This window comes from Tarenaya hassleriana, unplaced genomic scaffold, assembly GCF_000463585.1.
Source record: "Tarenaya hassleriana unplaced genomic scaffold, ASM46358v1 Cleome29, whole genome shotgun sequence".
Taxonomy (NCBI): Eukaryota; Viridiplantae; Streptophyta; class Magnoliopsida; order Brassicales; family Cleomaceae; genus Tarenaya; species Tarenaya hassleriana.
Genome location: NW_010966092.1, coordinates 1,755,978 through 1,768,911, shown reverse-complemented (window position 1 = coordinate 1,768,911; position 12,934 = coordinate 1,755,978). Strand labels below are relative to the sequence as shown.

General features: G+C 42.6%; 3 protein-coding genes across 5 annotated transcripts in view; 1 reads left to right on the top strand and 2 right to left on the bottom strand.

Annotated features, from left to right (window-relative positions):
• Nucleotides 1–2,405, top strand: part of LOC104818445 (dicarboxylate transporter 2.1, chloroplastic-like) — a 2,955-nt gene extending 550 nt beyond the window's left edge. Inside the window, exons 2-5 of one of the 2 annotated variants that reach the window (XM_010548042.2) lie at nucleotides 22–813; nucleotides 1,202–1,515; nucleotides 1,647–2,095; nucleotides 2,189–2,405. In XM_010548042.2, the coding sequence (XP_010546344.1) occupies nucleotides 22–813; nucleotides 1,202–1,515; nucleotides 1,647–2,095; nucleotides 2,189–2,304 (1,671 nt within the window). In that variant the 3' untranslated portion in view covers nucleotides 2,305–2,405. Of the gene's footprint in view, nucleotides 1–15; nucleotides 814–1,201; nucleotides 1,516–1,646; nucleotides 2,096–2,188 lie in introns of those variants that run through there. The other variant, XM_010548043.1, reaches the window with a different exon arrangement.
• Nucleotides 2,406–2,964: 559 nt separating this feature from the next.
• Nucleotides 2,965–4,970, bottom strand: LOC104818443 (monoacylglycerol lipase ABHD6). The gene is made up of 4 exons (XM_010548041.2): nucleotides 4,225–4,970; nucleotides 3,782–3,874; nucleotides 3,232–3,299; nucleotides 2,965–3,143 (listed from the first exon to the last, which is right to left on the bottom strand). Exons 1-4 carry the CDS (start codon nucleotides 4,876–4,878, stop codon nucleotides 3,026–3,028), a joined length of 933 nt encoding a protein of 310 aa, XP_010546343.1. The 5' UTR covers nucleotides 4,879–4,970; the 3' UTR covers nucleotides 2,965–3,025.
• Nucleotides 4,971–5,811: 841 nt separating this feature from the next.
• LOC104818442 (calmodulin-binding transcription activator 2-like) lies at nucleotides 5,812–12,928 on the bottom strand. 2 transcript variants are annotated; one of them, XM_010548039.1, is made up of 13 exons: nucleotides 12,704–12,928; nucleotides 12,138–12,257; nucleotides 11,708–11,823; nucleotides 11,468–11,556; nucleotides 11,010–11,052; nucleotides 10,694–10,826; nucleotides 10,077–10,199; nucleotides 9,674–9,981; nucleotides 8,683–9,201; nucleotides 7,709–8,397; nucleotides 6,959–7,541; nucleotides 6,456–6,791; nucleotides 5,812–6,312 (listed from the first exon to the last, which is right to left on the bottom strand). In XM_010548039.1, the coding sequence occupies exons 1-13, from the start codon at nucleotides 12,741–12,743 to the stop codon at nucleotides 6,184–6,186; spliced, it is 3,228 nt and encodes a 1,075-aa protein (XP_010546341.1). In that variant the 5' UTR covers nucleotides 12,744–12,928; the 3' UTR covers nucleotides 5,812–6,183. The 2 variants fall into 2 exon arrangements, with proteins under 2 accessions (XP_010546341.1, XP_010546342.1); XM_010548040.2 differs by lacking the exons at nucleotides 12,138–12,257; nucleotides 12,704–12,928 and having other exon boundaries at nucleotides 11,468–11,565; nucleotides 11,708–11,788.
• Nucleotides 12,929–12,934: the final 6 nt, after the last annotated feature.

Here is a 12,934-nt window from a genome sequence, read left to right as displayed (position 1 = left end):
CCCTTCACGGCGGCGATGGAGGGCTTAGCCCTTCGCTCTCTCTCCACAACCACTGCATCCTTCCCCCGCCTTTCTCTCCTCCGCCGTCGATCTACGCCGCATTTCGTCTCTCTCTCCCCTCTCTCCACCGTCCGATCTCTCTCCCTCAAACCCGCTTCCATCTCCTCCTTCTCTCCCCTCCAACCCACTCCCCGTTTCTCCCCACGGGCCGCCGCGTCTCCCCAGAACGCTGCGGCTCCTCCGCCTTCGAAGCCCCCTTCTCCGCCGCCGCCTCAGGGGGCCAAGATCCTTCCCCTGATCCTCTCCGTCGCCGTTGGTATCATACTTCGGTTCGCGGTTCCTATACCGCAGGGTGTCACTCCACAAGGTTGGCAATTGCTCTCGATCTTCCTCTCCACCATCGCCGGTCTCGTCCTCAGCCCTCTTCCCGTCGGCGCGTGGGCTTTCATTGGCCTGACCACCTCGATCGTCACTCGGACTCTGCCGTTCGCCGCCGCGTTCTCGGCGTTCACAAGCGAGGTCATATGGCTGATCGTGATCTCGTTCTTCTTCGCTCGTGGGTTCGTCAAGACAGGGCTCGGAGACAGAATCGCCACCTACTTCGTGAAGTGGCTCGGTAAGAGCACACTTGGTCTGTCTTATGGGCTGACTCTCAGCGAGGCCCTGATCGCTCCGGCTATGCCCAGCACGACGGCGAGGGCCGGTGGCATTTTCTTGCCGATCATCAAGTCATTGTCGCTCTCGGCCGGGAGTAAACCAGGTGATTCCTCGTCGAGGAAATTGGGTTCGTACCTGATCCAGTCTCAGTTTCAGGTCGGTGCGGTTTATGCCACTGATTTGATCAGTTCAGTTGGTTTACTAAGTTACTGTCTTTAGTTACTTAGAATGTCGGAAGAAATCAGCTAGTCTGAACTGGAACTGATGGATTTGACTTGATATGCTAGCTCAGTGGAACAGAGTCTTGTCTTTTCCTCGCAGATGCGTCTGATGATATCTGAGAGACAGAGAGAGTGCAGTTAGCAGTTTGGTTGTGAGCTCTGTGTTTAGTTTTGTTTGTGTCCGGCACCTTGAAAGCTGAACAATGGGAAAGCACTGCTGTTAAGCTTTTGGAACATTGTTCTTGAGTGTTTGGTTTGATTCCGATCTTCAACCTGTCTGGTTTTTCCCTAACATTTTCATGTTCTGTTCCGATTCGTGACAGTGTGCCGGAAACTCCAGTGCCCTTTTCCTGACAGCTGCAGCTCAGAATTTGCTGTGCCTGAAATTGGCCGAGGAGCTCGGGGTAGTGCTCTCGAGCCCGTGGGTTTCTTGGTTTAAGGCAGCAAGTCTACCCGCAATTATATCGCTTCTATGCACTCCGCTAATCCTTTACATTCTTTACCCTCCCGAAACCAAAGATACGCCCGAGGCTCCCGCCATGGCTGCAAAGAAGCTCGAGCAGATGGGCCCTGTCACAAGAAACGAGTGGATCATGGTCGGCACTATGCTTCTCGCCGTCTCTCTCTGGGTTTTCGGGTATGTCTCAATATCCTTCAAATCTTCTACTTATACTGTTAGGGTACCCCATCGATAGTGTATCGCCCCAAAGTTTGCACCTTTTGGCATTTTAATAGTTTTTTATAAACATCATATGGTTGTTTTTGTAGGGAAGCGCTCGGGATACCGAGTGTGGTGACCGCCATGATCGGGCTATCCATACTTCTCCTTCTGGGCGTCCTCGAATGGGAGGATTGCCTGAACGAGAAATCGGCATGGGACACGCTGGCATGGTTTGCGGTATTGGTGGGGATGGCAGGACAGTTGACAAACCTCGGGGTAGTGACGTGGATGTCGGATTGCGTGGCCAATCTCCTCCAATCGCTATCCCTGGGCTGGCCTGCCGCTTTTGGCCTCCTCCAAGCCGCTTATTTCTTCATCCATTACCTATTTGCCAGCCAAACAGGCCATGTAGGAGCTCTCTACTCGGCTTTCCTCGCTATGCATTTGGCGGCCGGAGTCCCGGGCGTTCTCGCTGCTCTCGCTTTGGCTTATAACACCAATCTTTTCGGTGCCTTGACACATTACAGTAGTGGCCAAGCCGCTGTCTACTATGGAGGTTACTTGCCATGTTTTTCCTCTTCCCTTTTAACCTGTGTATTATTAACCAACAGTTCTGTTTTCTAACCGTGTGTTTTTCTCCTTCGGGCAGCGGGTTATATCGATCTGCCGGATGTGTTCAAGATGGGATTCGTGATGGCGGTGATGAACGCCGTCATCTGGGGAGTGGTCGGATCGTTCTGGTGGAAGTTTTTGGGTCTTTACTGAGATCGAGAGTACGAGCCGTACAGGTTGTAACCTTAACTCTTGAGAAATGCCATTGTCTTCAATCTCTGTTGATAGCATTTGGTCCGTCTTTTTTTTTTTCACTTTGGTCTTCTGGTTCCGCTTTTTGAATCTAAAGTCGATTTTCAAAAAATTTCAGCGGCCATGTAGTGCCACACCAAACCCAATATATATATATATTTTTAAAAAAGGTAAATACAAAGTCGCCACGGTAAAAACAAGTGAATAAATAACACTTTTTTTTTTAATCGCAATCAGATGAACATACAAAGTCTTCATGTGGTAAAAAAAAAAAAAAAGTGAACAAATAACACATTATTATTTTTTATCTCGATCAGATGAATAAACTCAAAACTTGTTATATAGATGTTAAATATCACAATCATAATAAAAATTAAGATACTGCTTTCAACTTTGTTTAATTTGCAAGCCAAAGAAATTCGTATAAATTTTACCATCAAGTAGTTATCCACCCGCGTTGAACTCGTGAGTCGTGCCAAATTTGAACTACCAAGAGCTTTAGTCGTGCAAGCATTAATTATTGTTTTTAGGGTTCCTCTTTTCATCTCATAGTTTGGGCTCTTATGTGTTATATACGCATGTATAGTACAGAGACGACAGAATGGCGAGACCTAATCAATCATTGGAAGCTTTTCTATGATACGATGAATAAGGATGAGAGAGTGTTTTAACTTCATCAAAATCAGAGAGAATCAACGAGAAAAGATCTGAGGTGCTTGAGAAACTCCTTGGGCTTCTCCAAATTCACTGCATGGCCCGCGTTCTTTATCACCACCAGCTCTGCGCTTTCTCCCACATGACTGCCATTAATGTCATCACCACAAAACAAAAAATTATTCCAATGACATGCGCATGCGCCGATTAATATGGTTACATTAGATTACGTACCGTTTTAATCTGTGGCCTAATTCCATAGGGAATATCTGGTCTTCTTCTCCCCATATGATCATCGTGGGCTGTTTCCACAGAGTGAAAAAGGTGCAGATACAGTGGCTTTGTATTCTTACCAAATGGATATAACGAAAAGCTTTTGTTTGAAGTAGTGCATGAGACCCCACGTCCATTAACGTGTATCTACACGGAGTATATATGTACGTATGTATGTATATATATATATACGTGGTTCGCATGTCATGCAGTCAAAAGATCATGCTATGCATAACAAGTACCAACCCGTGCTAAGAAAACTTGTTGGCATAATACCGTATAATTTCCATTGATAGACGAGAAGATACATAATAGGCAATCTTCGTATCTTACAATAATACTTCCTAACCTAACTGGAACTATTTATCAATCTAGGTGATAGTATTTATCAATCCCGATCTCTTGAAAGAGATGTGATTTGGCCGAAAGTTCGATGAATTTATAGATTATAAAAAAAAATGATTTATGTAAAACAAAAAGAGAGAACAAGATTTGGTGTAGAGAAGGTTACCTGGCTAATCTTGGGAAGATGGGACAGTTTACGATCCTTGAGTATCGCTCTGATCAATTCTCGTTTCTCCTCCACGAAGTCCGTACACATCACCTGCAAAAGTATGAAAACTAAAAAGTTCATTAACCACGAAGGATGAAGCAAGTTTAGATATAAAGCTACTGGTGAAGGGTTATGCTATATATAACTTGTCACACAAGAAACCATCGTTATCGTCCATTGCAGATTTCGTATGCATTCTTGCACATTACTTGTTGTTTGTGCCAATACAGTATGTATGTATGTATGTATGTATGTATGTATGTATGTATGTATGTACGTATGTCATTTGAAAATCTAGGGCACTGTGTGAAGGCAAACCCTAAGTTACTGGGCAATGCTAAAAGTCACAAATCAAAACAACTATGAAAGAGAGATGATGGCAAAAATGGCGGAGAACTCACCTCGATGAAATCCCAGAGGAAGAAAGAAGGAATTCCTTTGGCGGGCTTCACGAAAGAGAACCGAATCAGCTCCCTGAGCTTCTCCGGCGTCTGAGGAAGAAGAATACTCGTCGCCTCCTCCAGATTCGGAACCCTAAAAAGCCCATCCGCCATATCCTTTTCCTCCAGGCAAACTCCGGCGCAGCACAGCGCCAACCTCTCCACCTTCTCCGGGAACTGCGCCGCCGCACTGTACCCGACGAAGCCGCCGTAGCTGATCCCGACGACGCTCATCCTCTGAACCCCGTGCGCCTCCATGAGCCGAATCAGGCAACGGGCCTGGAACGACTCCGAGCGATCGGGCTCGGACGTGGACGACGATCCGAAGAAGAGGAGATCGGGGACGTAGACGTTGAACCGGGCGGTGAACGAGCGGAGATGCTCGCCGTATTGCCACATGGCGTTGGCGCCGAAGCCATGGATGAGGAGGAGATTAGGTTTGGAAGGAATGGGGGATTTAGGGATCCAGCAGTGGATGACGGTGGAGGAGGAGCCGCCATGGGAGAGGTCGGTAGTGACGGAACGGAGGGCGGGGGGCGCGAATGATTGCCGGAAGAACCAATCGCGGTACGCCGTGAAGCTGAAGTACCGCCATAGCTTCCTAGGATCAAACATTTTTTTCCTCTCTTTTTTTTTTTGGGTTGAAACAACAAACGTGAAGTAATGTAATTGTTGAAACCCTGAATTAGGAGACCGTAAGAAACTGCTTCTCTCTCTCTCTCTATATATATACACACATACGTGTATCTCCATATATATATATATATACATTCCGATGTATTGGGAGAAGAGGATTGCCGGAAGAACCAATCGCGGTACGCCGTGAAGCTGAAGTACCGCCATAGCTTCCTAGGATCAAACATTTTTTTCCTCTCTTTTTTTTTTTGGGTTGAAACAACAAACGTGAAGTAATGTAATTGTTGAAACCCTGAATTAGGAGACCGTAAGAAACTGCTTCTCTCTCTCTCTCTATATATATACACACATACGTGTATCTCCATATATATATATATATACATTCCGATGTATTGGGAGAAGAGAGAAAAGAGTAGTAAATCTGATTCCAAGTCTATTATTGATTGAAAATCTGCACTCAAAACAATGGGAAATCAAAGCTACTGAAAGCTTTGAATAGTAATAACTCTTAAACACCTTTTCCCTAAAATGTTTCATAAAAAAAATGGTCAAACATTCCAAAGAGAGTCAAATCCTCCGTATCAGTTGAACCTCATTCAATGTGAATAGATCTCCAAAATCAATGAGAGAGAGAGAGAGAGAGAGAGAGAGTCAGTGAAATCCTGGACACTTCCGTACAAAACATGACACAGAACACACGTGAGATTGGACGTGCTCATCTTTCAGACAATAGTTTTGGGTTCTCTTCACATGTTGGGGGACTTGTATTTCATATGCAAAATCCAGCACATGAGCTATTTATTATACGAAGACAGACCCAAAACCCAAAAGATTCATTACAACAACTGCTGTGAAGGTACTCTTGCCTTCCAAAGACATTGCATTTTTTTTATTATTATTGTTATGTAAACATCAAAGAAAAGAATCTCTTTTGAACTTTTAAATAGTCCTAGAACCATGAGATGAAATCATCCATTCATATGCAGAAGCCCATTTCCATTACCTACTCATGAAATCAACAGAGTAACATTTGTCTGTTTGTATACTAAACGCTTTACCACCCTCCTCCTCCCTAGTAAAGGACAACCCTAATCCATACTACTAAATAGAATCGTCTTCGTTTTAGCTACGGCGGTCGTAGTATTTACAGATACATAAAAACAGTTAGGAACCATGAGATGATGATGATGATGATGATGATGAATGAATCCAGATGATACCTATGTACGTATGGGTCAGTTGCACCACAAAACCAAAGCCTCTGTCTCTAGGAGGAGGGATCTCTCACTCAAATGCAATCGACATGAAAGTGTCATCATCCAATAGTGAATCGATGTCAAGAAGATCATCATCAGTATTTGCTGCTGCTGCTGCTTCTTCTTCTGCAGTGTTTGCACCACCTGAGCTTGAGGCCTGCTCACCAAAATCACAATTTAAGTCGTGAAGCATATGCCATTTATGCAGACATGCATGTATGGATGTATGTATTTATGTCTGTATGTGTATGGATGTATGTAGCACTTGCATATAAATATATATATAACAGTGTTATATACCTCGGATTCACGGAAACCCTCAACCACAGTCAACAGCCTACGGTACTGAGCCCGTGCTTCTGGATATTGAACCATGGACTTCACCCTCGTGAGAGCTTTTTGCAACCTTTCCTCAGTTTGTTTTCTTCCCTCCTTGAGAAAATCGTAATCATCATCTTCTTTCTCCTGCGGAGGAACAGGTGTTTCAGGTTTTGCCTGTTTGGCAATTGCATCACGTCTAAATCCACGTAGACCACTGCCCTTTCGCCTCCACCGCAAAATAACTTTCTCAAGTATCCCCACTGACCAAATGACCGTTCGGTATTGTTTCCGAACCTGATGCCCTCTCACGTGAGCCTACACATCATTAATTAATAAAAATTCAGAAAAATTTGATATTCAACCAACATTCTAGTGCCAGTAGTAGTTAAAAAGTAAATGAGCACATCAAATATCAGCATACGCTCATGCTTTCAAGTGAAACAAAACAGAGGTATACTGAGTCACTTCCATGAAAAGCGCACCTGGATCTTGACAATTCTTTGTCGGATCAAGAGAAATTCTTTCCTCTTCTTCCAACCACGATACTTTTTCTGGATATTAACAGCAGCAGCATGGACAACACCGTCATTGAGTCCTGGCTTCCCAGTTTTGGCAGTTGCAAAAGAAACAGCCAGTTCATCGGATATGTCTGACTCTTCATTTCCAAATTGGGACAGCTGTTTCCGCTGGAACGACTGCATCCTGAAAACTTGATGTATGCGATCAGCTGCTTGTGTAGCATTGCAGACTGCAGTAAGTGAATCCTTCAAGGATAGCGCTTCCGGTACGTCACCATAACTCATAGGAGTGGCCGTTCGCTCAGAGATAGTTTGAACAACTTTTGCTCCTGAGGAGTTAGCAGAGCTGTTTTCCTTGGATTCATTCATTGCTAGCTTTTCAAGATAACTAGTGAGGGAAGACTCTGCAAGAAAACCTGAAATTCCCTTGTGCCCATTTCCAGAAGCCAAATCCGCAGCTGTTTTACCCAAAGGAAATTCTGGTGACGGGTCAGTTAAAGCCCCAGCATCGGCACCCAGAGAGACAAGTACAGCGACAGTTTGCTCCCTGAAGTTAACAGCACCAAGAAAGTCAGTTTCAAACAGAGAAGTGGACCAGCTAACAAAATTCAAGCCCAGTGAGATCAAGCTCAAAGCATAAAAAAGTTTTAAAAAATCCAAGAAAATGAATCTTTATATTCAAATTAATTGAAAGGATGAGACTGAAGTCCTTACCTGCCACTAAATGCAGCCCAGTGAAGGGCTGTCCATCCATTTGCATCACGGAAATTAATGCTAACTCCTGCTGCTAAAATTGGTTTTATCACCCAATCATAGCCGAGGGCAGCAGCAAAGTGTAGAACACCCTGCCCCCCTTCATCCAGTATATTTGGACCCTTAACATCTTCAGTCACTTTATGGATGAGCCACGTGTATAATTTCTCTTCAAACAAGTCCCTGATAACGTGCCCTTTTGCTTCTTGTTCAATTGAATCTTTCTGGTTTGTCCCCGGGAAGAAAGACTCTCTTTCATCCTTCAGCAACATGATTTTACTGATGTGTTTTCGTTTATCCCCAACGTCTTCGAATATGTGACGTTCAATTACAGGAGATCTGTAAGCCAGCAGCCTCTCAAACCGCATATAAAGTGATGCTTCAATTGTAGATGTGCCATAAACATCAGAAACATTAAGGTTTTTGGTAGAACCAGGGAGGAAATCAAATTCTCGAACTTCACTACAAGCAAACCTGTCCGAACACGTAATGTAAAATGAAACTTGACCAACAGTGTGCGGGGGAGCATGACAACAAAGTACACCATCTACTAGAATCTCAGCTGGAACCTCCACTTCCCCAAACATGCATGACCAGTTATATTTAGTTACCTCTTGCTTATTCATCAGAAACGTCCCAATAACCATAACCTGTAGGACAGATAGGATGATAGGTAAGAATAGAGTTAACCTGTCAGATAAATAGGATGATAGGTAAGAAGAGAGTTATCTCTTAATCAGTACAAATAGTGAAACCACTGAAAACCAAGAACTAAAAGAAAAAATCAGCCAGGGTGAGATTAGAAGAAAAAAAATGAAACTCAGCAACCAAAACTTAGCAGGCCTATTGAGCAATTTTGCATAAAGAAAGAAGTGTCTTAACGGGGAGGTCTGCCATATGACCATTTTTTTCAAAGCATTAATCTGCTACATTACCTCAACTTCTGAGTCTGTGTGCCCCCATTTAGGCCAGAAATCAATTATGGTGAAGCGCTGATCCTGGGAGAGAGAAGGGCTCAAACAGGACCCAGCTGCTGCAGTTTCACATTCAACAGTAGTCCATGCAATGCCTCCAGATGACGATGGCTGCATCTGCAGATCCTCCATCTCACCAAGTTCTTTACTAGCCCATCGAGAGAAACTGTCAACCTTTTTCAAACTATCCTCTTTACTCAAAAATGGTTTTCTAGGTAACATCAGGCTTGTGCTTGTTTCATATTGTAGAGCATCAGGGTTTAATTTGGGTGTATATTCAGATTCTACACTTGGAAGAGGAAAGTGAACACCATTCCCAAGAGACTGTTGACTTCGAATATTAAGAAGGCTGGAAAATGTCTCAAAATTATCATGTGCTCCTTGCTCGAATACCGTCAGATCAGTATCATCACCCATTCCAGTTTGTGAAACCAGGTCTATAGGCCAATTTGGCAATGGTAAATTGTCCTGAACAGGAATCTGCAGAGAAAGAACCTCAAGCCCAGAGAATTAATAATAAATATTCTTAGTGCGAGCTTACATAGGTCAGTAGCCAAACTACAGAGAGAAAGGAGCCGTTAACCAATACACGCATAAGAACCTGATTTCAAATGTCATTTGCCTATAACATAAAGTTCAGATAAACAGCATCAGGTATATAGCATGTACCTTTTCTCCAAGCACACAACTGCAACTACATTTATCTTTAACCATTTACCTTATATGAATCCTGCTATATTTTTGTCTATGTGCATGATCAAAATATCCTGCACCATATTTATGATGTGTAGTGACTTCCTAAACAATAAAATTCTGGATCCTCTCTCTCTCCTCTCCAAATTTTCTACAACTTTGTAAATCTCTAATCATCTACAGGCACTGCTTTTTTTATATTATCATTTACAATATCTACTAGGAGGTAACTTGATATGAATACATCTTTGTACAATACCTGCCAGTTCACTTGGTTTTGAAGAGGATTTCTGAGGAGTTCCTTGCTGCCATTGTCTGCCGCAAACAGTTCACCCTTACCAGCATTTTCTACACCATGCACATGCAGCAATTCAGTTGTAGAAGGTGGCAACTGAGTTACCAGGTCATTAAAAGGTAGATTATGATGTCTGGCCGTAGAATCCTCAAAGGCAGCACCCCAGGCTGAAACGTCGCCAGATCTCTGGGAATCACTTTCTCTGACACTGTTCCCATAAAAGGGAGAGACAGTTCCCATGCCAGCAGCCGATGTCCAACCCTCGCGAGTTCCTAGAAAAGAAAACAAAAGACATTCGCACCATACAGAAGTTTGGCAAAGGAAGAGAGTAAACAATAGAGTACAAAACATAAAGTAAACAGAGTACCTGAAAAAGAACCCATATAATAAGAATTTGATGTACCGGCATCCGGTGTATCCCTTATCTGAGTAGTAGTAATTTTCGGATCCTGAAAAGCTTGCAAACTAGAACTTGCTTGATGACTGTCCCCTGTATAAAAAGAGATACAACTTTCGTATTGAAAATTACACGCATAACCAAGACTAGGTAATGTTTATAGGCATTTTAAACATCAAGTCAGAATAAAGTAGGTTAAACAACAGTTTCCTAATAAGGTTTAGGCCCTAACTCCACCACAAAAGCTAGCTTAAGAGTGGAGGTTTGACCCTTACTTATATATTGGCCCAAATCCCTCTCATTTTCCAATGTGGGACACTTATCAATACCGCCCCCTTTAGACAGCGACGTCCACGGCGCTGGGGCAAATCTGGTCGCTGGCGGCTTCCCATTAATAAGGTTTAGGCCCTAACTCCACCACAAAAGCTACCTTAAGAGTGGAGGTTTGACCCTTACTTATATATTGGCCCAAATCCCTCTCATTTTCCAATGCGGGACACTTATCATTCCCCCCCCCCCCCACACACACACACAACCAGCACTAAACAATCACCAAAACCATTGCACACAAGATAAAGGAATGATACCAGAATCAGCATCTTCACATAATGATGACAAAGTACTGGTCGGACTTGCTGTTGAATCAATATTCACCGATGTGGTGCCATTTATGGAATTTGAATTATTTTCTTTCATTCCTCCAGAACTAGTCCGGTTACCCTGATGGTTACAATATGAGATACAACGACATAAGGCGCAGCATACAATGAACTTGAGAAAATAGGCACCATAGGATGGTGACGACATGTGTTAAAACTAAAAAGGGAGAAGGTAATGTTGAATAATGGAATTTATTATCTAACAAATGCATCTAGAAACAATACAGACAAGAAAACATTATACCTTAACCTCCAAGTAGTGAACAAAAACAATATGCATAAAGTCCCTGTAATGACACAGATCAGACAAAATAAAAGCGAGGTTGTGAATATCAGCACCAAACTGGAAAAATTGACTTTAGAGAAAATTATTTTTCTACTTGAATTCATCTAAAGCAAATAACTTGAGATTTGCCTACTACGTCTTGATAATTCACATTGTAATTTTAGAAGGAAACTATTGTGTGACATTTTTTTTTCAGGATTCCTATACTCATGTTCAGCTCAATTTAATAGCATCGCCATTTACAGGATAGATTTCCACACACATACACACCAGAGGGAGTTGGGTTGGGTGATAAAAGAAGATAAAGGCAGTGGGAGCACAGTCAAGGAAACAAAAGCATTTGAAAGCCGGAATTGCTGATAGATTCAACAGAAACTGAAATGCCGAAAAATTCAGAATTTCAGTCTCAGACTCACTGCTCAAGCATCCAGTAGCAACGCCTCTGGAAATTCTCATTGTCTTCCCCATGTGCGTAGTAACAGTGTAGCACATCAACACTTCCCACCTATATACACTTGAAAAATGTTACTTTTAACAATTTAGATACATCTTCACTCATAAGTTCATTGATAAAAACAAATAGGTTTGACAACCGTGAATTATCATCATGTGTGTCTGATCTGAATTGTCGAGGAGACTTAACCGGAAATACTAACCTTCAACTTCTCATGAGCTTCTTTGATCGTCTTTCCATCCTTTTTCTTCCTCCAGTTGTGACCATCTTTTCTGAAGTATCTGAGAACCTTCCTATCAAAAAGAAAAAGCGAACCACCTAGAGGGTGGGAAGCTCGTGTCAATTTACAGAATAAAATAGCAATGTTACTTCATTTGAATCTTTTAAACAGGATAAATACGATAGATACGGTGGTACAAGTATAATTTATATCCAGAACAAACAGACAAGCCCATGGAGAATAGAATCTAAGTACAAAATCAAACTCTAATGCATGAGGAAATCTAAACCTTGTAATCTTTTTCTTTAATGCAAGCCAAAAATAAAACCTAAGATAACATGTAGACTGTCCACAACCCCAGACATAAGTTAATCAGGCAACCAAAACAGAGAAAAAGCAGTAACAGACGTACTAGGTGGTCGGTTGGGAGGCTCAGACGCAATATGAAACTTCTGATAGTTCCGAAGAATTTCACAAATCTCGGCAGGCCTCAGCCACCGGTGTTGAGCTTCAGATAGCAATTGTCCTATATCTGCAAATGCGTTAAAAAGGGAGAAAACACGATTTCTTAACGTTCCTAGATCCGAAGAAAGCACGAAAGTGAAAACGCCAGTACCACTAGCACGAAAAAATATCTATATCCCCAATTCACGCTATCACGGAAACAACGAATCCAGAAATGCCTTTTGACTCGGAAACAAAGTGCCAAGAAAAGAAATTTCTGGGTAAATCCTTTATTTCCTAGCAATTAGATCAAAGCGAACAAAATGAAACCCAGAATTACGAAAAACAATACGACTAACACCCATTCTCTAATGAAGTGGCAGGAACCAAGTCTCCCTCCAGTAAGAGGACAAGCGCTCACTCCTTCCCTCCCAAATGTAAGAGCCCAAAAAATCCAGAGCAGATCGGGGAAATCAAAAGATTCGGAAGAAAAAAGAAATCCTAAACAGAGAAAGAGAGGGTAAAAGAAGAAACCTAATCGGGGACCGAAACCAAAAGATCCGCGATCTGCCATGGATCCACCAGAGATCTCGAGCTGAAAGAGAAGCAACGAACCCTACAGATTGAAGCCCTAATTGATCTATACGCATGAAAGTGAGAGAAGCTTTTATGGTGTCTTCCTCTCGAGCTTTCAAGTGTGAAAGCGAAGCGTTTTTTCTTCTCTCTGATTTTTTTTTTTTTTAAATCTTTTCTTATGGAGCCTCT